The 21,492-nt window shown below is 51.2% G+C and overlaps 1 protein-coding gene across 22 annotated transcripts in view; it reads left to right on the top strand.

Annotated features, from left to right (window-relative positions):
* LOC107307490 (eukaryotic translation initiation factor 3 subunit C-like) overlaps positions 1-21,492 on the top strand; it is a 186,435-nt gene that overhangs the window by 18,156 nt on the left and 146,787 nt on the right. For 18 of the 22 annotated variants that reach the window (XR_014935227.1, XR_014935228.1, XM_085518252.1 and 15 more), the window contains 3 exons: positions 8,668-8,857; positions 16,668-16,793; positions 18,992-19,046. Coding sequence is in view for 20 of the 22 variants with exons in the window: in XM_085518252.1 (XP_085374378.1) it covers positions 8,668-8,857; positions 16,668-16,793; positions 18,992-19,046 (371 nt within the window). In the remaining 2 variants the exon portion in view is untranslated. Of the gene's footprint in view, positions 1-8,667; positions 8,858-10,361; positions 10,482-10,822; positions 10,938-12,327; positions 12,448-16,667; positions 16,794-18,991; positions 19,047-21,492 lie in introns of those variants that run through there. The other 4 variants (XM_085518259.1, XM_085518261.1, XM_085518260.1 and 1 more) reach the window with 4 other exon arrangements.

The following is a 21,492-nucleotide window of genomic DNA, read 5'->3' as shown; positions in this document are numbered from 1 at the left end:
CTATGGGGTTTTTTGTTGTTCTATTGATTTCTATGGGTTCCTATGGCTCTGCCCCACACTTATGGGTCTGCCCCACACATCTATGGGTCTGGGTTGGGTTTTAGGATCTCTCCAACCTGATCCTATTGTTCTTTGTCTGGGATTCTGGCTGTTTTTTATGGGATTTTCCATTGTTTTATGGGGTTCTATGGGTCTCTATGTGTTCCTATGGCTCTGCCCCACACTTATGGGTCCGCCCCACACATGTGCAGGTTCGAGGAGCTGTCCAACCTGATCCTATTGCTCCTTCTATGGGGTTATAGCTCATTTTAATGGGGTTTTTTGTTGTTCTATTGATTTCAGTGGGTTCCTATGGCTCTGCCCCACACTTATGGGTCTGCCCCACACATCTATGGGTCCGGGTTTGGTTTTAGGGTCTCTCCAACCTCATTTCTTTGCGCTCTTAATAGGATTATGCTTCATTTCTATGGGATTTTCCATTGTTTTATGGGGTTCTATGGGTCTCTATGTGTTCCTATGGCTCTGCCCCACACTTATGGGTCCGCCCCACACATGTGCAGGTTCGAGGAGCTGTCCAACCTGATCCCATTCCTCTTTTTATGGGGTTATAGTTCATTTTAATGGGGTTTCTATGGGTTTCTATGGGTTTCTATGGGTTCCTATGGCTCTGCCCCACACTTATGGGTCCACCCCACACATGTGTGGGTCCGGCAGGTGTGAGGAGCTGTCCAACCTGACTCATTTCAATAGGGTTTTGCCTGAATTCTATGGGATTTTGGTTCATTTCTATGGGATTTCTCATTGTTTTATGGGTCTCTATGGGTTCCTATGGGTCTGCCCCACACTTATGGGTCCGCCCCACACATCTGTGGGTCCGGATAGGCTTTTAAATGGCACCTTATGTGATTTCTATGCTGTTTCTATGGGGTTATAGTTGGATTTAATGGGGTTTTTTGTTGTTCTATGGGTTTCTATGGGATCCTATGGCTCTGCCCCACACTTATGGGTCCGCCCCACACATGTGCAGGTTCGAGGAGCTGTCCAACCTGATCCTTTTCAATGGGGCTTTGCCTGACTTCTATGGGGTCATAGCTCATTTTAATGGGGTTTTTTGTTGTTCTATTGATTTCTATGTGTTCCTATGGGTCTGCCCCACACTTATGGGTCCGCCCCACACATCTATGGGTCCAGGTTGGGTTTTAGGATCTCTCCAACCTGATCCTATTGTTCTTTGTATGGGATTCTGGCTGTTTTTTATGGGATTTTCCATTGTTTTATGGGGTTCTATGGGTCTCTATGGGTTCCTATGGCTCTGCCCCACACTTATGGGTCCGCCCCACACATCTATGGGTCCTGCCAGTTCGAGGAGCTGTCCATCCTGATCCCATTCCTCTTTTAATGGGGTTATAGTTCATTTTAATGGGGTTTCTATGGGTTTCTATGGGTTCCTATGGCTCTGCCCCACACTTATGGGTCTGCCCCACACATCTATGGGTCAGGGTTGGGTTTTAGGAGCTCTCCAATCTCATTTCTTCTCTATTTCTATGGGGTTATCATTGATTTCTATGGGGTTTCTCATCGTTTTATGGGTTCCTATGGCTCTGCCCCACACTTATGGGTCCGCCCCACATATCTGCAGGTTCGAGGAGCTGTCCAACCTCATTCCTTTCCTGTTTTTAATGGGATCATAGTTGGATTTAATGGGGTTTTTCATTGTTTTATGGGGTTTCTATGGGTTCCTATGGGTCTGCCCCACACTTATGGGTCCGCCCCACACATCTATGGGTCCAGGTTGTCTTTTAGTTGCTTCCCAACCTGATTTCTATGCTCTTTCCATGGGATTTTGGTTCATTTCTATGGGATTTCCCATTGTTTTATGGGTCTCTATGGGTTCCTATGGGTCTGCCCCACACTTATGGGTCTGCCCCACACATGTGTGTGTCCGTCAGGTTCAAGGATCTCTCCAACCTGATCCTATTGCTCCTTCTATGGGGTTTTTTTCATTTTAATGGGAATTCTCATTGTTCTATGGGTCTCTATGTGTTCCTATGGCTCTGCCCCACACTTATGGGTCCGCCCCACACATGTGCAGGTTTGAGGAGCTGTCCAACCTGATCCTATTGCTCCTTCTATGGGGTTATAGCTCATTTTAATGGGGTTTTTTGTTGTTCTATTGATTTCTATGGGTTCCTATGGCTCTGCCCCACACTTATGGGTCCGCCCCACACATCTATGGGTCCTGCAGGTTCGAGGAGCTGTCCAACCTGATCCCATTCCTCTTTTTATGGGGTTATAGTTCATTTTAATGGGGTTTCTATGGGTTCCTATGGGTCTCTATGGGATCCTATGGCTCTGCCCCACACTTATGGGTCCGCCCCACACATCTGTGGGTCCGGATAGGCTTTTAAATGGCACCTTATGTGATTTCTATGCTGTTTCTATGGGGTTATAGTTGTATTTAATAGGGTTTTTGATTGCTTTGTGGGTCTCTATGTGTTCCTATGGCTCTGCCCCACACTTATGGGTCCGCCCCACACATGTGCAGGTTCGAGGAGCTGTCCAACCTGATCCTATTGCTCCTTCTATGGGGTTATAGCTCATTTTAATGGGGTTTTTTGTTGTTCTATTGATTTCAGTGGGTTCCTATGGGTCTGCCCCACACTTATGGGTCTGCCCCACACGTCTATGGGTCCAGGTTGGGTTTTAGGGTCTCTCCAACCTGGTCTTCCTATATGGATTTGCTTGAGATCCATGAGATTTTGGTTAATTTCTATGGGATTTCTTACTGTTTTATGTGTTCCTATGGCTCTGCCCCACACTTATGGGTCCGCCCCACACATCTATGGGTCCGTCAGGTTCGAGGAGCTGTCCAACCTGATCCTATTGCTCCTTCTATGGGGTTATAGCTCATTTTAATGGAGTTTTTTGTTGTTCTATTGATTTCTATGGGTTCCTATGGGTCTGCCCCACACTTATGGGTCTGCCCCACACATCTATGGGTCCTGCAGGTTCGAGGAGCTGTCCAACCTGATCCCATTCCTCTTTTAATGGGGTTATAGCTCATTTTAATGGGGTTTCTATGGGTTCCTATGGGTCTCTATGGGTTCCTATGGGTCTGCCCCACACTTATGGGTCTGCCCCACACATGTGCAGGTTCGAGGAGCTGTCCAACCTGATCCTATTGCTCCTTCTATGGGGTCATAGCTCATTTCATTGGGGTTTATGATCATTTCAATGGGTCTCTATGGGTTCCTATGGGTCTGCCCCACACTTATGGGTCCGCCCCACACATCTATGGGTCCGGCAGGTTCGAGGAGCTGTCCAACCTGATCCCATTCCTCTTTTTATGGGGTTATAGTTCATTTTAATGAGGTTTCTATGGGTTCCTATGGGTCTCTATGGGTTCCTATGGCTCTGCCCCACACTTATGGGTCTGCCCCACACATCTATGGGTCCAGGTTGGGTTTTAGGAGCTCTCCAACCTGATCCCATTGCTCTTTCTATGGTATTATAGCTCATTTTTAAGGGATTTCTCATCTCTCTATGGGTTCCTATGGGTTCCTATGTGTTCCTATGGGTCTGCCCCACACTTATGGGTCTGCCCCACACATCTATGGGTCCGGCAGGTTCGAGGAGCTGTCCAACCTGATCCCATTGCTCCTTCTATGGGGTTATAGTTCATTTTAGTGGGGTTTCTATGAGTTCCTATGGGTCTCTATGGGATCCTATGGGGCTGCCCCACACTTATGGGTCCGCCCCACACATGTGTGGGTCCGGCAGGTGTGAGGAGCTGTCCAACCTGATCCCATTCCTCTTTTTATGGGGTTATAGTTCATTTTAATGGGGTTTCTATGGGTCTCTATGGGTTCCTATGGCTCTGCCCCACACTTATGGGTCTGCCCCACACATCTATGGGTCCAGGTTGGGTTTTAGGAGCTCTCCAACCTGATCCCATTGCTCTTTCTATGGTATTATAGCTCATTTTTAAGGGATTTCTCATCTCTCTATGGGTTTCTATGGGTTCCTATGGGTTTCTATGGCTCTGCCCCACACTTATGGGTCCGCCCCACACATGTGCAGGTTCGAGGAGCTGTCCAACCTGATCCTATTGCTCCTTCTATGGGGTCATAACTCATTTCATTGGGGTTTATGATCATTTCAATGGGTTTCTATGGGTTCCTATGGGTCTGCCCCACACTTATGGGTCCGCCCCACACATCTATGGGTCCTGCCAGTTCGAGGAGCTGTCCAACCTGATCCCATTCCTCTTTTTATGGGGTTATAGTTCATTTTAATGCGGTTTCTATGGGTTCCTATGGGTCTCTATGTGTTCCTATGGCTCTGCCCCACACTTATGGGTCCGCCCCACACATGTGCAGGTTCGAGGAGCTGTCCAGCCTGATCCCATTCCTCTTTTTATGGGGTTATAGTTCATTTTAATGGGGTTTCTATGGGTTCCTATGGGTCTCTATGTGTTCCTATGGGTCTGCCCCACACTTATGGGTCCGCCCCACACATCTATGGGTCCGGGTTTGGTTTTAGGGTCTCTTCAATCTCATTTCTTTGCTGTCTTAATAGGATTATGCTTCATTTCTATGGGATTTTCCATTGTTTTATGGGGTTCTATGGGGTTCTGTGGGTTCCTATGGGTCTGCCCCACACTTATGGGTCCGCCCCACACATCTATGGGTCCAGGTTGTATTTTAGTTGCTTCCCTACCTGATTTCTATGCTCTTCCTATGGGATTCTGACTGATTTCTATGGGGTTTCTCATTGTTTTATGGGTTTCTATGGGTTCCTATGGCTCTGCCCCACACTTATGGGTCTGCCCCACACATCTATGGGTCCGGGTTGGGTTTTAGGAGCTCTCCAATCTCATTCCTTTGCTGTTTTTATGGGGTTTTCATTGGTTTTAATGGGGTTTTTCATAGTTTTATGGGTTTCTATGGGTCTCTATGGGTTCCTATGGGTCTGCCCCACACTTATGGGTCCGCCCCACACATCTGTGGGTCAGGGTTGGGTTTTAGGAGCTCTCCAATCTCATTTCTTCTCTATTTCTATGGGGTTATCATTGATTTCTATGGGGTTTCTCATCGTTTTATGTGTTCCTATGGGTCTGCCCCACACTTATGGGTCTGCCCCACACATCTATGGGTCCTGCAGGTTCGAGGAGCTGTCCAACCTGATCCCATTCCTCTTTTTATGGGGTTATAGTTCATTTTAATGGGGTTTCTATGGGTTCCTATGGGTCTCTATGGGATCCTATGGCTCTGCCCCACACTTATGGGTCCGCCCCACACATGTGTGGGTCCTGCAGGTTTGAGGAGCTGTCCAACTTCATTCCTTTCCTATTTTTAATGGGTTCTGGTTTATTTCTATGGGGATTTCTCATTGTTTTATGGGTTTCTATGGGTCTCTATGTGTTCCTATGGGTCTGCCCCACACTTATGGGTCCGCCCCACACATGTGCAGGTTTGAGGAGCTGTCCAACCTGATCCTATTGCTCCTTCTATGGGGTTATAGCTCATTTTAATGGGGTTTTTTGTTGTTCTATTGATTTCTATGTGTTCCTATGGCTCTGCCCCACACTTATGGGTCCGCCCCACACATCTATGGGTCCGGGTTTGGTTTTAGGGTCTCTCCAACCTCATTTCTTTGCTGTCTTAATAGGATTATGCTTCATTTCTATGGGATTTTCCATTGTTTTATGGGTTTCTATGGGTCTCTATGGGTTCCTATGGCTCTGCCCCACACTTATGGGTCTGCCCCACACATCTATGGGTCCAGGTTGTCTTCTAGTTGCTTCCCTACCTGATTTCTATGCTCTTCCTATGGGATTCTGACTGATTTCTATGGGATTTCTCATCGTTCTATGGATTTCTATGTGTTCCTATGGGTCTGCCCCACACTTATGGGTCTGTCCCACACATCTATGGGTCCGGCAGGTTCGAAGGAGCTTCATTTTAATGGGGTTTTTCATTGTTTTATGGGTTTCCATGGGTTTCTATGGGTTTCTATGGGTCTCTATGGGATCCTATGGCTCTGCCCCACACTTATGGGTCCGCCCCACACATCTATGGGTCCGTCAGGTTCGAGGAGCTGTCCAACTTCATTTCTATGCTCTTTATGTCGGGTTATGGTTCATTTCTATGGGGTTTCTCATTGTTTTATGGGTCTCTATGTGTTCCTATGGCTCTGCCCCACACTTATGGGTCCGCCCCACACATGTGCAGGTTCGAGGAGCTGTCCAACCTGATCCCATTGCTCCTTCTATGGGGTTATAGCTCATTTTAATGGGGTTTTTTGTTGTTCTATTGATTTCTATGTGTTCCAATGGCTCTGCCCCACACTTATGGGTCCGCCCCACACATCTATGGGTCCAGGTTGGGTTTTAGGGTCTCTCCAACCTGGTCTTCCTATATGGATTTGCTTGAGATCCATGAGATTTTGGTTAATTTCTATGGGATTTTTTACTGTTTTATGTGTTCCTATGGGTCTGCCCCACACTTATGGGTCCGCCCCACATATCTGCAGGTTTGAGGAGCTGTCCAACCTCATTCCTTTCCTGTTTTTAATGGGATCATAGTTGGATTTAATGGGTTTTTCATTGTTTTATGGGGTTTCTATGGGTTTCTATGGGTCTCTATGGGTTCCTATGGGTCTGCCCCACACTTATGGGTCCGCCCCACACATCTATGGGTCCAGGTTGTCTTTTAGTTGCTTCCCTACCTGATTTCTATGCTCTTTCTATGGGGTTATGCTTCATTTCAATGGCGTTTATGATCATTTCAATGGGTCTCTATGTGTTCCTATGGCTCTGCCCCACACTTATGGGTCCGCCCCACACATGTGCAGGTTCGAGGAGCTGTCCAACCTGATCCTATTGCTCCTTCTATGGGGTTATAGCTCATTTTAATGGGGTTTTTTGTTGTTCTATTGATTTCTATGGGTTCCTATGGGTCTGCCCCACACTTATGGGTCTGCCCCACACATCTATGGGTCCAGGTTGGGTTTTAGTTCCTTTTCTACCTGTTTTTAATGGGTTCTGCCTTATTTCTATGGGGATTTCTCGTTGTTTTATGGGTTTCTATGGGTTCCTATGGCTCTGCCCCACACTTATGGGTCCGCCCCACACATCTATGGGTCCATCAGGTTCGAGGAGCTGTCCAACTTCATTTCTATGCTCTTTATGTCGGGTTATGGTTCATTTCTATGGGGTTTCTCATTGTTTTATGGGTCTCTATGGGATCCTATGGGTCTGCCCCACACTTATGGGTCCGCCCCACACATGTGCAGGTTCGAGGAGCTGTCCAACCTGATCCTATTGCTCCTTCTATGGGGTTATAGCTCATTTTAATGGGGTTTTTTGTTGTTCTGTTGATTTCTATGGGTTCCTATGGCTCTGCCCCACACTTATGGGTCCGCCCCACACATTTATGGGTCCAGGTTGGGTTTTAGGATCTCTCCAACCTGATCCTATTGTTCTTTGTCTGGGATTCTGGCTGTTTTTTATGGGATTTTCCATTGTTTTATGGGTTTCTATGGGTCTCTATGTGTTCCTATGGGTCTGCCCCACACTTATGGGTCTGCCCCACACATCTATGGGTCAGGGTTGGGTTTTAGGAGCTCTCCAATCTCATTTCTTCTCTATTTCTATGGGGTTATCATTGATTTCTATGGGGTTTCTCATCGTTTTATGTGTTCCTATGGCTCTGCCCCACACTTATGGGGCTGCCCCACACATCTATGGGTCCTGCTGGTTCGAGGAGCTGTCCAACCTGATCCCATTCCTCTTTTTATGCGGTTATAGTTCATTTTAATGGGGTTTCTATGGGTTCCTATGGGTCTCTATGGGTTCCTATGGCTCTGCCCCACACTTATGGGTCCGCCCCACACATCTATGGGTCCGGGTTTGGTTTTAGGGTCTCTCCAACCTCATTTCTTTGCTGTCTTAATAGGATTATGCTTCATTTCTATGGGATTTTCCATTGTTTTATGGGGTTCTATGGGTTTCTCTGGGATCCTATGGCTCTGCCCCACACTTATGGGTCTGCCCCACACATCTATGGGTCAGGGTTGGGTTTTAGGAGCTCTCCAATCTCATTTCTTCTCTATTTCTATGGGGTTATCATTGATTTCTATGGGGTTTCTCATCGTTTTATGGGTTCCTATGGCTCTGCCCCACACTTATGGGTCCGCCCCACATATCTGCAGGTTCGAGGAGCTGTCCAACCTCATTCCTTTCCTGTTTTTAATGGGATCATAGTTGGATTTAATGGGGTTTTTTGTTGTTCTATGGGTTTCTATGTGTTCCTATGGGTCTGCCCCACACTTATGGGTCCGCCCCACACATCTATGGGTCCTGCCAGTTCGAGGAGCTGTCCAACCTGATCCCATTCCTCTTTTTATGGGGTTATAGTTCATTTTAATGGGGTTCCTATGGGTTCCTATGGGTTCCTATGGGATCCTATGGCTCTGCCCCACACTTATGGGTCCGCCCCACACATCTATGGGTCCAGGTTGGGTTTTAGGAGCTGCCAAAGCATGTTCTTTCTCTTTTCCTATGGGGTTTTCATTGGTTTTAATGGGGTTTTTCACTGTTTTATGTGTTCCTATGGCTCTGCCCCACACTTATGGGTCCGCCCCACACATCTATGGGTCCTGCAGGTTCGAGGAGCTGTCCAACCTGATCCGGACCATCCGTAACGCGATGAAGATCCGCGACGTGACTCGATGCCTCGAGGAGTTTGAGCTGCTGGGAAGAGCCTACGCCAAAGCCAGGGGGGTGCTGGATAAGGAGGGGGTGCCCAGGTTCTACATCAGGCTGCTGGCTGACCTGGAGGACTACCTGAATGAGGTGTGGGGCAGGATGTGGGGCAGGGTGTGGGGCAGGATGTGGGGAGATATGGGGCGGCTATGGGGCTGAATGGGGGAGATATGGGGCAGGATGTGGGGTGGGTCAATGTGAGCCTATGGGGTAACCTAGAGGATTATTTCAATGAGGTGTGGGGCAGGATGTGGGGCTGGATGTGGGGCAGGATGTGGGGAGATATGGGGCAGCTATGGGGTTGAATGGGGGAGATATGGGGCAGGATGTGGGGTGGGTGTATGGGGGTCTATGGGGTAACCTGAAGGGCTTTGTGACTCAGGTGTGGGGCAGGATGTGGGGCAGGGTGTGGGGCAGGATGTGGGGAGATATGGGGCGGCTATGGGGTAAAACATGGGAGCTATGGGGCAGGATGTGGGGTGGGTCAATATGAGCCTATGGGCTGATATGGAGGGATTCCTGACTCAGGTGTGGGGCAGGATGTGGGGCAGGGTGTGGGGCAGGATGTGGGGAGATATGGGGCGGCTATGGGGCTGGGGGGCTGAGCTATGGGGCAGGATGTGGGGAGGGTTAATGTGGGTCTATACGGTGACCTGAAGGGATTACTGACTCAGGTGTGGGGCAGGGTGTGGGGCAGGATGTGGGGAGATATGGGGCAGCTATGGGGCAGGGGGGCTGAGCTATGGGGCAGGATGTGGGGAGGGTTAATGTGGGTCTATACGGTGACCTGAAGGGATTACTGACTCAGGTGTGGGGCAGGATGTGGGGCAGGATGTGGGGAGATATGGGGCGGCTATGGGGTAAAACATGGGAGCTATGGGGCAGGATGTGGGGTGGGGGGTGCTGGATAAGGAGGGGGTGCCCTACATCAGGCTGCTGGCTGACCTCGAGGACTACCTGAATGAGGTGTGGGGCAGGATGTGGGGCAGGGTGTGGGGCAGGATGTGGGGAGATATGGGGCGGCTATGGGGTTGAATGGGGGAGATATGGGGCAGGATGTGGGGTGGGTCACTGTGAGCCTATGGGGTAACCTAGAGGATTATTTCAATGAGGTGTGGGGCAGGATGTGGGGCTGGATGTGGGGCAGGATGTGGGGAGATATGGGGCAGCTATGGGGTTGAATGGGGGAGATATGGGGCAGGATGTGGGGTGGGTGTATGGGGGTCTATGGGGTAACCTGAAGGGCTTTGTGACTCAGGTGTGGGGCAGGATGTGGGGCAGGGTGTGGGGCAGGATGTGGGGAGATATGGGGCGGCTATGGGGTAAAACATGGGAGCTATGGGGCAGGATGTGGGGTGGGTCAATATGAGCCTATGGGCTGATATGGAGGGATTCCTGACTCAGGTGTGGGGCAGGATGTGGGGCTGGATGTGGGGCAGGGTGTGGGGAGATATGGGGCGGCTATGGGGCTGGGGGGCTGAGCTATGGGGCAGGATGTGGGGAGGGTTAATGTGGGTCTATAGGGTGACCTGAAGGGCTTTGTGACTCAGGTGTGGGGCAGGATGTGGGGCAGGATGTGGGGAGATATGGGGCGGCTATGGGGTAAAACATGGGAGCTATGGGGCAGGATGTGGGGTGGGGGGTGCTGGATAAGGAGGGGGTGCCCAGGTTCTACATCAGGCTGCTGGCTGACCTCGAGGACTACCTGAATGAGGTGTGGGGCAGGATGTGGGGCAGGGTGTGGGGCAGGGTGTGGGGAGATATGGGGTGGCTATGGGATTGAATGGGGGAGATATGGGGCAGGATGTGGGGTGGGTCAATGTGAGCCTATGGGGTAACCTAGAGGATTATTTCAGTGAGGTGTGGGGCAGGATGTGGGGCTGGATGTGGGGCAGGATGTGGGGAGATACGGGGCAGCTATGGGGTTCAATGGGGGAGATATGGGACAGGATGTGGGGAGGATCAATGTGGGTCTATAGGGTGACCTGAAGGGATTACTGACTCAGGTGTGGGGCAGGATGTGGGGCAGGATGTGGGGAGATATGGGGCGGCTATGGGGTAAAACATGGGAGCTATGGGGCAGGATGTGGGGTGGGGGGTGCTGGATAAGGAGGGGGTGCCCAGGTTCTACATCAGGCTGCTGGCTGACCTGGAGGATTATCTCAATGAGGTGTGGGGCAGGATGTGGGGCAGGGTGTGGGGCAGGGTGTGGGGAGATATGGGGCGGCTATGGGGTTGAATGGGGGAGATATGGGGCAGGATGTGGGGAGGATCAATGTGGGTCTATAGGGTGACCTGAAGGGATTACTGACTCAGGTGTGGGGCAGGATGTGGGGCAGGGTGTGGGGCAGGATGTGGGGAGATATGGGGCGGCTATGGGGTAAAACATGGGAGCTATGGGGCTGGATGTGGGGTGTGTCAATGGGAGCCTATGGGCTGATATGGAGGGATTCCTGACTCAGGTGTGGGGCAGGATGTGGGGCAGGGTGTGGGGCAGGATGTGGGGAGATATGGGGCAGCTATGGGGCTGGGGGGCTGAGCTATGGGGCAGGATGTGGGGTGGGGGGTGCTGGATAAGGAGGGGGTGTCCAGGTTCTACATCAGGCTGCTGGCTGACCTGGAGGATTATCTCAATGAGGTGTGGGGCAGGATGTGGGGCAGGGTGTGGGGCAGGGTGTGGGGAGATATGGGGCGGCTATGGGGGAGATATGGGGCAGGATGTGGGGTGGGTCAATGTGGGTCTATTGGCTGACCTCGAGGATTATCTCAATGAGGTGTGGGGCAGGATGTGGGGCTGGATGTGGGGCAGGGTGTGGGGAGATATGGGGCAGCTATGGGGCTGGGGGGCTGAGCTATGGGGCAGGATGTGGGGTGGGTCAATGTGAGCCTATGGGCTGATATGGAGGGATTCCTGACTCAGGTGTGGGGCAGGATGTGGGGCAGGGTGTGGGGCAGGATGTGGGGAGATATGGGGCAGCTATGGGGCTGGGGGGCTGAGCTACGGGGCAGGATGTGCGGTGGGTCAATGTCAGTCTGTAGGATGATATTGAGGGCTTTGGGACTCAGGTGTGGGGCAGGATGTGGGGCAGGGTGTGGGGCAGGATGTGGGGAGATATGGGGCGGCTATGGGGTAAAACATGGGAGCTATGGGGCAGGATGTGGGGTGGGTCAATATGAGCCTATGGGCTGATATGGAGGGATTCCTGACTCAGGTGTGGGGCAGGATGTGGGGCAGGGTGTGGGGCAGGATGTGGGGAGATATGGGGCGGCTATGGGGTAAAACATGGGAGCTATGGGGCAGGATGTGGGGTGGGTCAATATGAGCCTATGGGCTGATATGGAGGGATTCCTGACTCAGGTGTGGGGCAGGATGTGGGGCAGGATGTGGGACAGGAGGTGGGGAGATATGGGGCAGCTATGGGGCTGGGGGGCTGAGCTATGGGGCAGGATGTGGGGAGGGTTAATGTGGGTCTATACGGTGACCTGAAGGGATTACTGACTCAGGTGTGGGGCAGGATGTGGGGCTGGATGTGGGGCAGGATGTGGGGAGATATGGGGCGGCTATGGGGTAAAACATGGGAGCTATGGGGCAGGATGTGGGGTGGGGGGTGCTGGATAAGGAGGGGGTGCCCAGGTTCTACATCAGGCTGCTGGCTGACCTCGAGGATTATCTCAATGAGGTGTGGGGCAGGATGTGGGGCAGGATGTGGGGAGATATGGGGCGGCTATGGGGTTGAATGGGGGAGATATGGGGCAGGATGTGGGGCAGGATCCTTATGTGTCCCTATGGGTCCCTATGTGTCTCTATGGGTCCCTATGTGTCCCTATGGGGTTCTATGGGTCCCTATGGGGTTCCTTGGGTTCCTATTTGTCTCTATGGGGTCCCTATGGGTCCCTATGTGTCCCTATGGGATTCTATGGGTCCCTATGTGTCCCTATGGGATTCTATGGGTCCCTATGTGTCCCTATGGGATTCTATGGGTCCCTATATGTCCCTATGGGATTCTATGGGTCCCTATATGTCCCTATGGGGTTCTATGGGTCCCTATGGGGTTCTATAGGGTCCTTATGTGTCCCTATGGAGTTCTATGGGTCTCTATGTGTCCCTATGGGTCCCTGTGTGTCCCTATGGGGTCCCTATGGGTCTCAATGGATCTCAATGGGTCTCTATGTGTCTTAATGGGATCCTTATGGGGTCTCTATGGGGTTTCTCCTTATAGGGTCCCTATGTGTCCCTATGTGGTCTCTATGGATCCCTATGTGTCCCTATGGGGTCTCTATGGATCCCTATGGGGTCTCAATGGATCCTTATGGGGTCTCTATGGGGTTTCTCCTTATAGGGTCTCTATGGGGTCTTTATGGGGTTTGTATGGATCTCAGTGTGTCCCTATGGGGTCTCTATGGTTCCCTATGTGTCCCTATGGGGTCTCTATGGGGTTTCTCCTTATAGGGTCCCTATGGGGTCCTTATGGGGTCTCTATGTATTATAATGGGGTCTCTATGGTTCCCTATGTGTCCCTATGGGGTCTCTATGGGGTTTCTCCTTATAGGGTCTCTATGGGGTCTCTATGGGTCCCTATGTGTCCCTATGAGGTTCTATGGGGTCTCTATGGATCTCTATGGTTCCCTATGTGTCCCTAAGGGGTCTCTATGTGTCCCTATGGATCTCATTGGGTTTTATGGGGTCCCTATGGGTTCTTTATGGGGTCTCTATGGGGTCTCTGTTTCCAGCTGTGGGAGGACAAGGAAGGCAAGAAGAAGATGAACAATGCCAAGGGTCCCTATGTGTCCCTATGGGGTCTCTATGGGTCCCTATGTGTCCCTATGGGGTCTCTATGGGTCTCTATGGGACCCTATGGGGACTCAGTGCTTCCCTATGGGGTCTTTCCCTATGGGGTCCTTATGGGGTCTCTATGGGTCTCAGTGTGTCCCTATGGGTCTCTATGGGGTTCTATGGGTCCCTATGTGTCCCTATGGGTCCCTATGTGCCCCTATGGGGTTCTATGGGTCCCTATGTGTCCCTATGGGGTCCTTATGGACTCACTATGGGGTCTCTATGGGTCCCTATGTGTCCCTATGGGGTCCCTATGGGGTCCTTATGGGGTCCCATGTGTTCCTATGGGGTTCTATGGGTCCCTATATGTCCCTATGGGGTTCTATGTGTCCCTATGGGGTCTCTATGGGGTTTCAATGGATCCTTATGGGGTCTCTATGGGGTCTCTCCCTATTCCAGCTATGGGAGGACAAGGAAGGCAAGAAGAAGATGAACAACGCCAAGGGTCCCTATGGGTCCCTATGGGGTCTCTATGGGTCCCTATGGGTCCCTATGGGGTCTCTATGGGTCCCTATGGGTCCCTATGGGGTCTCTATGGGTCCCTATGGGTCCCTATGGGTCTCTATGGGTCCCTATGGGTCCCTATGGGTCCCTATGGGGTTCTGTGGATCCCTATGGGGTCTCTATGTATTATAATGGGGTCTCTATGGGTCCCTATGTGTCCCTATGGGTCCCTATGTGTCCCTATGGGGTCTCAATGGATCCTTATGGGGTCTCTATGGGGTTTCTCCTTATGGGGTCCCTATGGGATCCTTATGGGGTCCCATGTGTTCCTATGGGGTTCTATGGGTCCCTATGTGTCCCTATGGGGTTCTATGGGGTCCCTATGTGTCCCTATGGGGTCTCTATGGATCTCAATGGGTCCCTATGGGGTCTCTATGGGGTTTCTCCTTATAGGGTCCCTATGTGTCCCTATGGGGTCTCTATGTATCTCTATGGGTCCCTATGGGGTCTCTATGGGGTTTCTCCTTATAGGGTCCCTATAGGGTCCTTATAGGGTCCCTATGTGTCCCTATGGGGTCTCTATGGATCTCTATGGGTCCCTATGGGGTCTCTATGGGGTTTCTCCTTATAGGGTCTCTATGGGGTCCTTATGGGGTCCCTATGGGGTTCTATGGGTCCCTATGTGTCCCTATGGGGTCTCTATGGATCTCTATGGGATCCTTATGGGGTCTCTATGGGGTTTCTCCTTATAGGGTCCCTATTGAGTCCCTATGAGGTCCCAGGTCCTCACAGGCTCCTTATGGGGTCCCTATGGGTCCCTATGTGTCCCTATGGGGTCCCTATGTCTCTCTATGGGTCCCTATGGATCTCAATGTCCCTATGGGGTCCTTATGGGGTCTCTATGGGTTTTCTCCTTATAGGGTCCCTGTGATGTCCTTATGGGCTCCCTATGGGCTCCCTCCTTATAGGGTCTCTATGGGTCCCTATGGGGTCCCTATGGGGTCTCTGGGTTGCTGTGGGGTTCTATGTGTCCCTATGTGTCTCTTCGGGTCCCTATGTGTCCCTATGGGGTTCTATGAGTCCCTATGGGGTCTCTATGGGATCCTTATGGGGTCTCTATGGGGTCTTTCCCTATGGGGTCCTTATGGGGTCTCTATGGGGTCTCTCCTTATGGGGTCTCTGTGGGTCCCTATGGGTCCCTGTGGGGTCTCTATGGATCTCAATGTGTCCCTTTGTGTCCCTATGGGGTCCCTATGGGTCCCTATGTGTCCCTATGGGGTCTCTATGGATCTCCATGGGATCCTTATGGGGTCTCTATGGGGTTTCTCCTTATAGGGTCCCTATGGGTCCCTATATGTCCCTATGGGGTTCAATGTGTCCCTATGTGTCCCTATGGTTCCCTATGGGTTCCTTATGGGGTCTCTATGGGGTCTTTCCCTATGGGTTCCTTATGGGTTCTCTATGGGGTCTTTCCCTATGGGATCCTTATGGGGTCTCTATGGGGTCTCTATGGGGTTTCTCCTTATAGGGTCACTATGGGGTCCTTATGGGGTTTCTCCTTATAGGGTCACTATGGGGTCCTTATGGGGTCTCTGTAGATGTTAATGGGCTTCTATGTGGTCTGTATGGATCTCAATCTGTCCCTATAGGTCCCTATGTGTCCCTATGGGGTTCTTTGTGTCCCTATGGGGTTCTATGTGTCCCTATGTGTCCCTATGGGGTTCTTTGTGTCCCTATGGGGTTCTATGGGGTTCTATGGGTCCCTATGGTGTTCTATGTGTCCCTATGGGTCTCTATGGGTCCCTATGTGTCCCTTTGGGGTCCCTATGTGTCCCTATGGGGTTCTATGGGGTCTCTGTGGGGTCCTTATGGGGTCCCATGTGTTCCTATGGGGTTCTATGGGTCCCTATGTGTCCCTATGGGGTCCTTATGGGGTCTCTATGGGGTCTTTCCCTATGGGGTCCTTATGGGGTCTCTATGTGTCCCTATGGGTTCTCTATGGGGTCTTTCCCTATGGGGTCCTTATAGGGTCCCTATAGGGTCTCAATGGATCCTTATGGGGTCTCTATGGGGTCTTTCCCTATGGGTTCCTTATAGGGTCTCTATGGGGTCTTTCCCTATGGGTTCCTTATGGGGTCTCAATGGGGTCTCTATGGGGTTTCTCCTTATAGGGTCCCTATAGGGTCTCTATGGGTCCCTATGGGGTTTCTCCTTATAGGGTCCCTATGTGTCCCTATGGGGTCTCTATGGATCCTTATGGGGTCTCTATGGATCCCTATGGGGTCTCTATGTATCTCAATGTGTCCCTATGTCTCCCTATGCGTCCCTATGGGTCCCTATGGGGTCTCTATGTATTATAATGGGGTCTCTATGGGTCCCTATGTGTCCCTATGGGGTTCTATGGGTCCCTATGTGTCCCTATGGGGTCCCTATGTCTCTCTATGGGTCTCTATGGATCTCAATGTCCCTATGGGTTTCTTATAGGGTCTCTATGGGGTCCTTATGGACTCACTATGGGGTCTCTATGGGTCCCTATGTGTCCCTATGGGGTCCTTATGGGGTCTCTATGGGGTCTTTCCCTATGGGTTCCTTATGGGGTCTCTATGGGGTCTCTGTTTCCAGCTGTGGGAGGACAAGGAAGGCAAGAAGAAGATGAACAAGAACAACGCCAAAGCTCTCAGCAGCCTCAGGCAGAAGCTCCGCAAGCACAACAGGGACTATCAGGGGCTGCTCAATGCATACAGACAGGTAATTAGCATAATTTGCATATTAATTAGCTCATTAATAAGCTAATAGGGTAAGGAATGGGGTAAGTAATAGGTTTATTGGGGACTATGGGGGGTAAGGGGGGACTCATATTAACAGGGACTATCAGGGGCTGCTCAATGCATACAGACAGGTAATTAGCATAATTTGCATATTAATTAGCTCGGTAATTAGGTAAGTATTAGGGTTTGTTATTTATTGGGGTTAGGTAATAAGGGGTGTGTATATAATGGGGGTAATGGGGGGAGAATGGGGGGCTGCTTCATGCCTATAGACCAGCATTGTGCTCATTGATATGCTAATGAGCTCATTAATATGCTAATGAGCTCATTAATGGGGTAAGTAATGGGGTTTGTTAATGGGGGAGGTATGGGGGGATAATGGGGTTTAATAGGGGCTGCTTCACAACTATAGGCAGGTAAGTACCCTAATTAGTATGCTAATGAGCTCGTTAATATGTTAATGAGCTCATTAATATGGTAATGAGGTGGTTAATGGGGTGGTAATGGGGTAAGTAATAGGTGTATTGGGGTCTATGGGGGGTAAGGGGGGACTCATATTAACACAACAGGGACTATCAGGGGCTGCTCAACGCATACAGACAGGTAATTAGCATAATTTACATATTAATTAGATCAGTAATAGGCTAATAGGGTCATTAATGGGGTTGGTTGGTCATTGGGTTAATAGGGAGGTATATAGGGGGTAATGGGGAGGATGCATGTCTATGGGCAGCTAATGGAGCTCATTAGCATGGTAATTATCTTTCTGTTATGCTAATGAGCTCATTAATATGGTAATTAGCTCGTTAATGGGGTAAGTAATGGGGCTGGTTGGTTATAGGGTTAATAGGGGAGGTATATAGGGGTGTATAGGGGGCTATGGGGTCTCTATGGGGCAGCTATGGGGTCTCTATGGGGTCCCTATGGGTCTCAATGGATCCCAATGGAACCCTATGGGGTCTCTATGGGGCAGCTATGGGGTCTCTATGGGGTCTCTATGGGGCAGCTATGGGGTCTCTATGGGGTCTCTATGGGGCAGCTATGGGGTCTCTATGGGGTCTCTATGGGGCAGCTATGGGGTCTCTATGGGGTCCCTATGGGTCTCAATGGATCCCAATGGAACCCTATGGGGTCTCTATGGGGCAGCTATGGGGTCTCTATGGGGTCTCTATGGGGCAGCTATGGGGTCTCTATGGGGTCTCTATGGGGCAGCTATGGGGTCTCTATGGGGCAGCTATGGGGTCTCTATGGGGCAGCTATGGGGTCTCTATAGGGTCTCTATGGGGCAGCTATGGGGTCTCTATGGGGTCTCTATGGGGCAGCTATGGGGTCTCTATGGGGTCTCTATGGGGCAGCTATGGGGTCTCTATGGGTCTCAATGGAACTCAATGGAACTCAATGGCTCCCTATGGGATCTCTGTGGGGCAGCTATGGGGTCCCTATGGGGTCTCTATGGGTCTCAATGGATCCCAATGGAACCCTATGGGGTCTCTATGGGTCCCTATGGGGCATCTATGGGGTCTCTACTGGGTCCCTATGTGTCTCAATGGATCTCAATGGAACCCAATGGATCTCAATGGAACCCTATGGGGTCTCTATGGGGTCTCTATGGGGCAGCTATGGGGTCTCTATGGGGTCTCTATGGGGCAGCCATGGGGTCTCTATGGGGCAGCTATGGGGTCTCTATGGGGTCTCTATGGGGTCTCTATGGGGCAGCCATGGGGTCTCTATGGGGCAGCCATGGGGTCTCTATGGGGTCTCTATGGGGTCTCTATGGGGCAGCCATGGGGTCTCTATGGGGCAGCTATGGGGTCTCTATGGGGTCTCTATGGGGTCTCTATGGGGCAGCTATGGGGTCTCTATAGCGTCTCTATGGGGTCTCTATGGGGCAGCTAAGGGGTCCCTATGGGGTCTCTATGGGGCAGCTATGGGGTCTCTAAGGGGTCCGTATGGGTCTCAGTGGAACTCAATGGCACCCTATGGGATCTCTGTGGGGCAGCTATGGGGTCTCTATGGGGCAGCTATGGGGTCTCTATGGGGCAGCTGTGGGGTCCCTATGGGGTCTCTATGGGGTCCCTATGGGTCTCAATGGATCTCAATGGAACCCTATGGGGTCTCTATGGGGCAGCTATGGGGTCTCTATGGGTCTGCCCCATAGCGTGTCTTTGTGCCCCACAGAACCCCGAGCAATCGGCCGATGAGGATGAGGAGAAGAAGAGCCGCGACTCCGAGGGTGAGTGTGGGGCAGCCCCATAGATGTGTGGGGCAGGACCCCATACATGGGTCCCTATGGGGTCCCTATGGGTCTCTATGGGTCCCCATGGGTTGCTATGGGGTCCCAATGGGGTCTCAATGTGTCTCTATGTGTTCCTATGGGGTCCCTATGTGTCCCTATGGGTCTCTATGGGTCCCTATGTGTCCCTATGGGTCTCTGTGGGTCTCTATGGGATCTATGCGGCGCTATGGGTCTCTATGGGTCCCTGTGGGTCTCTATGGGGTCCCTATGTGTCCCTATGTGTCCCTATGGGTCTCTATGGGGTCCCTATGTGTCCCTATGGGTCTCTGTGGGTCTCTATGGGATCTATGTGGCGCTATGGGTCTCTATGGGTCCCTGTGGGTCCCTATGGGGTCTCTATGGGGTCCCTATATGTTTCTATGTGTCCCTATGTGTTCCTATGGGGTCTCTATGGGGTCCCTATGTGTCCGTATGGGTCCCTGTGGGTCTCTATGGGGTCCCTATGTGTCCCTATGGGGTCCCTATGGATCTCTATGGGTCTCTATGGGTCTCTATGGGTCCCTATGGGTCTCTGTGGGTCTCTATGGGGTCCCTATGAGTCTCTATGGGGTCGCTATGGGTCCCTGTGGGTCTCTATAGGTCCCTATTTGTTCATATGTGTCTCTATGGGGTCCCTATGTGTCCCTATGGGTCTCTATGGGTCCCTATGGGGTCTCTATGGGGTCTCTATGTGTCCCTATGGGTCCCTATGTGTCCCTATGTGTCTCTTTGGGTCCCTATGGGTCCCTATGGGTCCCTATGTGTCTCTTTGGGTCCCTATGGGTCCCTATGGGTCCCTATATGTTTCTATGGATCCCTATGTGTTTCTATGGGTCTCTATGTGTCCCTATGGTTCTCAGTGGGTCTGTATATGTCCCTATGGGGTCTCTATGGGTCCCTATATGTCCCTATGGGGTCCCTGTGTGTCCCTATGGGGTCTCAATGTGTCCTTATATGTCTCTATGGGGTCCCTATATGTTTCTATGGGGTCTCTATGTGTCCCTATGGGGTCTCTATGTGTCCCTTATATGTCCCTATGTCTCTCTATGGGTCTCTGTGGGTCCCTATGTGTCCCTATGGGGTCCCTATATGTCTCTATGGGGTCCCTATATGTCTCTATGGGGTCCCTATATGTTCCTATGGGGTCCCTATATGTCTCTATGGGGTCCCTATGTGTCCCTATGGGGTCTCTATGTGTCCCTATATGTCTCTATGTGTCCCTATATGTCTCTATGGGTCCCTATATGTCCCTATGGGTCCCTATATGTCCCTATGGGGTCCCTATATGTCCCTATGGGGTCCCTATATGTTCCTATGGGGTTTCTATGGGGTTTTTCAGGCTCATCCAGCTCTGGGGATGATGATGACAATGGTCCCTATGGGTCCCTGTGTGTCCCTATGGGGTCCCTATGTGTCCCTATATGTCTCTATGGGGTCTCTATATGTCCCTATGGGGTCTCTATGGGGTCCCTATATGTTCCTATGGGGTCCCTATATGTCTCTATGGGGTCCCTATATGTCTCTATGTGTCCCTATGGGTCCCTATGGGTCTCTATGGGGTCTCTATGTGTCCCTATATGTTTCTATGGGGTTTCTATGGGTTTTTCAGGCTCATCCAGCTCTGGGGATGATGATGATGATGGTCCCTATGGGTCTCTATGTGACCATATGTGTCCCTATGGATCCCTATGGGGTCTCTATGTCTCCCTATGTGTCTCTATGGGGTCTCTATGTGTCCCTATATGTCCCTATGCATCCCTATGGGTCCCCATGTGTCCCTATGCATCCCTATGGGTCCCCATGTGTCCCTATGGATCCCTATGGGTCCCTATGGGGTCCCTATATGTCCCTATGGGGTCTCTATGGGGTCCCTATATGTCTCTATGGGGTCCCTATATGTCCCTATGGGGTCTCTATGGGATCCCTATATGTTCCTATGGGGTCCCTATATGTTTCTATGGGGTTTTCAGGCTCGTCCAGCTCTGGGGATGATGATGACGATGGTCCCTATGTGTCTCTATGGGTCCCTATGGGTCCCTATGGGTCTCTATAGGTCTCTATGGGGTCCCTATGTGTCTCTATGGGGTCCCTGTGTGTCCCTATGTGTCCCTATGGGTCCCTATGTGTCCCTGTGGGTCTCTATGGGGTCTCTATGTGTCCCTATGGGTCTCTATGTGTCCCTATGGGTCTCAATGGGTCCCTATATGTTCCTATGGGGTCCCTATATGTTCCTATGGGTCCCTATGGGGTCCCTATATGTTCCTATGGGTCTCTATGTGTCCCTATGGGGTCTCTATGTGTCCCTATATGTCCCTATGGGGTCCCTATATGTTCCTATGGGGTCCCTATATGTCCCTATGGGGTCCCTATATGTCTCTATGGGGTCCCTATATGTTCCTATGGG

The sequence above is a fragment of the Coturnix japonica genome, chromosome 17, assembly GCF_054131305.1.
Source record: "Coturnix japonica strain WE chromosome 17, WE-NBRP24, whole genome shotgun sequence".
NCBI classification, from domain to species: domain Eukaryota; kingdom Metazoa; phylum Chordata; class Aves; order Galliformes; family Phasianidae; genus Coturnix; species Coturnix japonica.
Note: the sequence above shows the minus strand (reverse complement) of the source record. Positions and strands in the feature narration are given on the sequence as shown.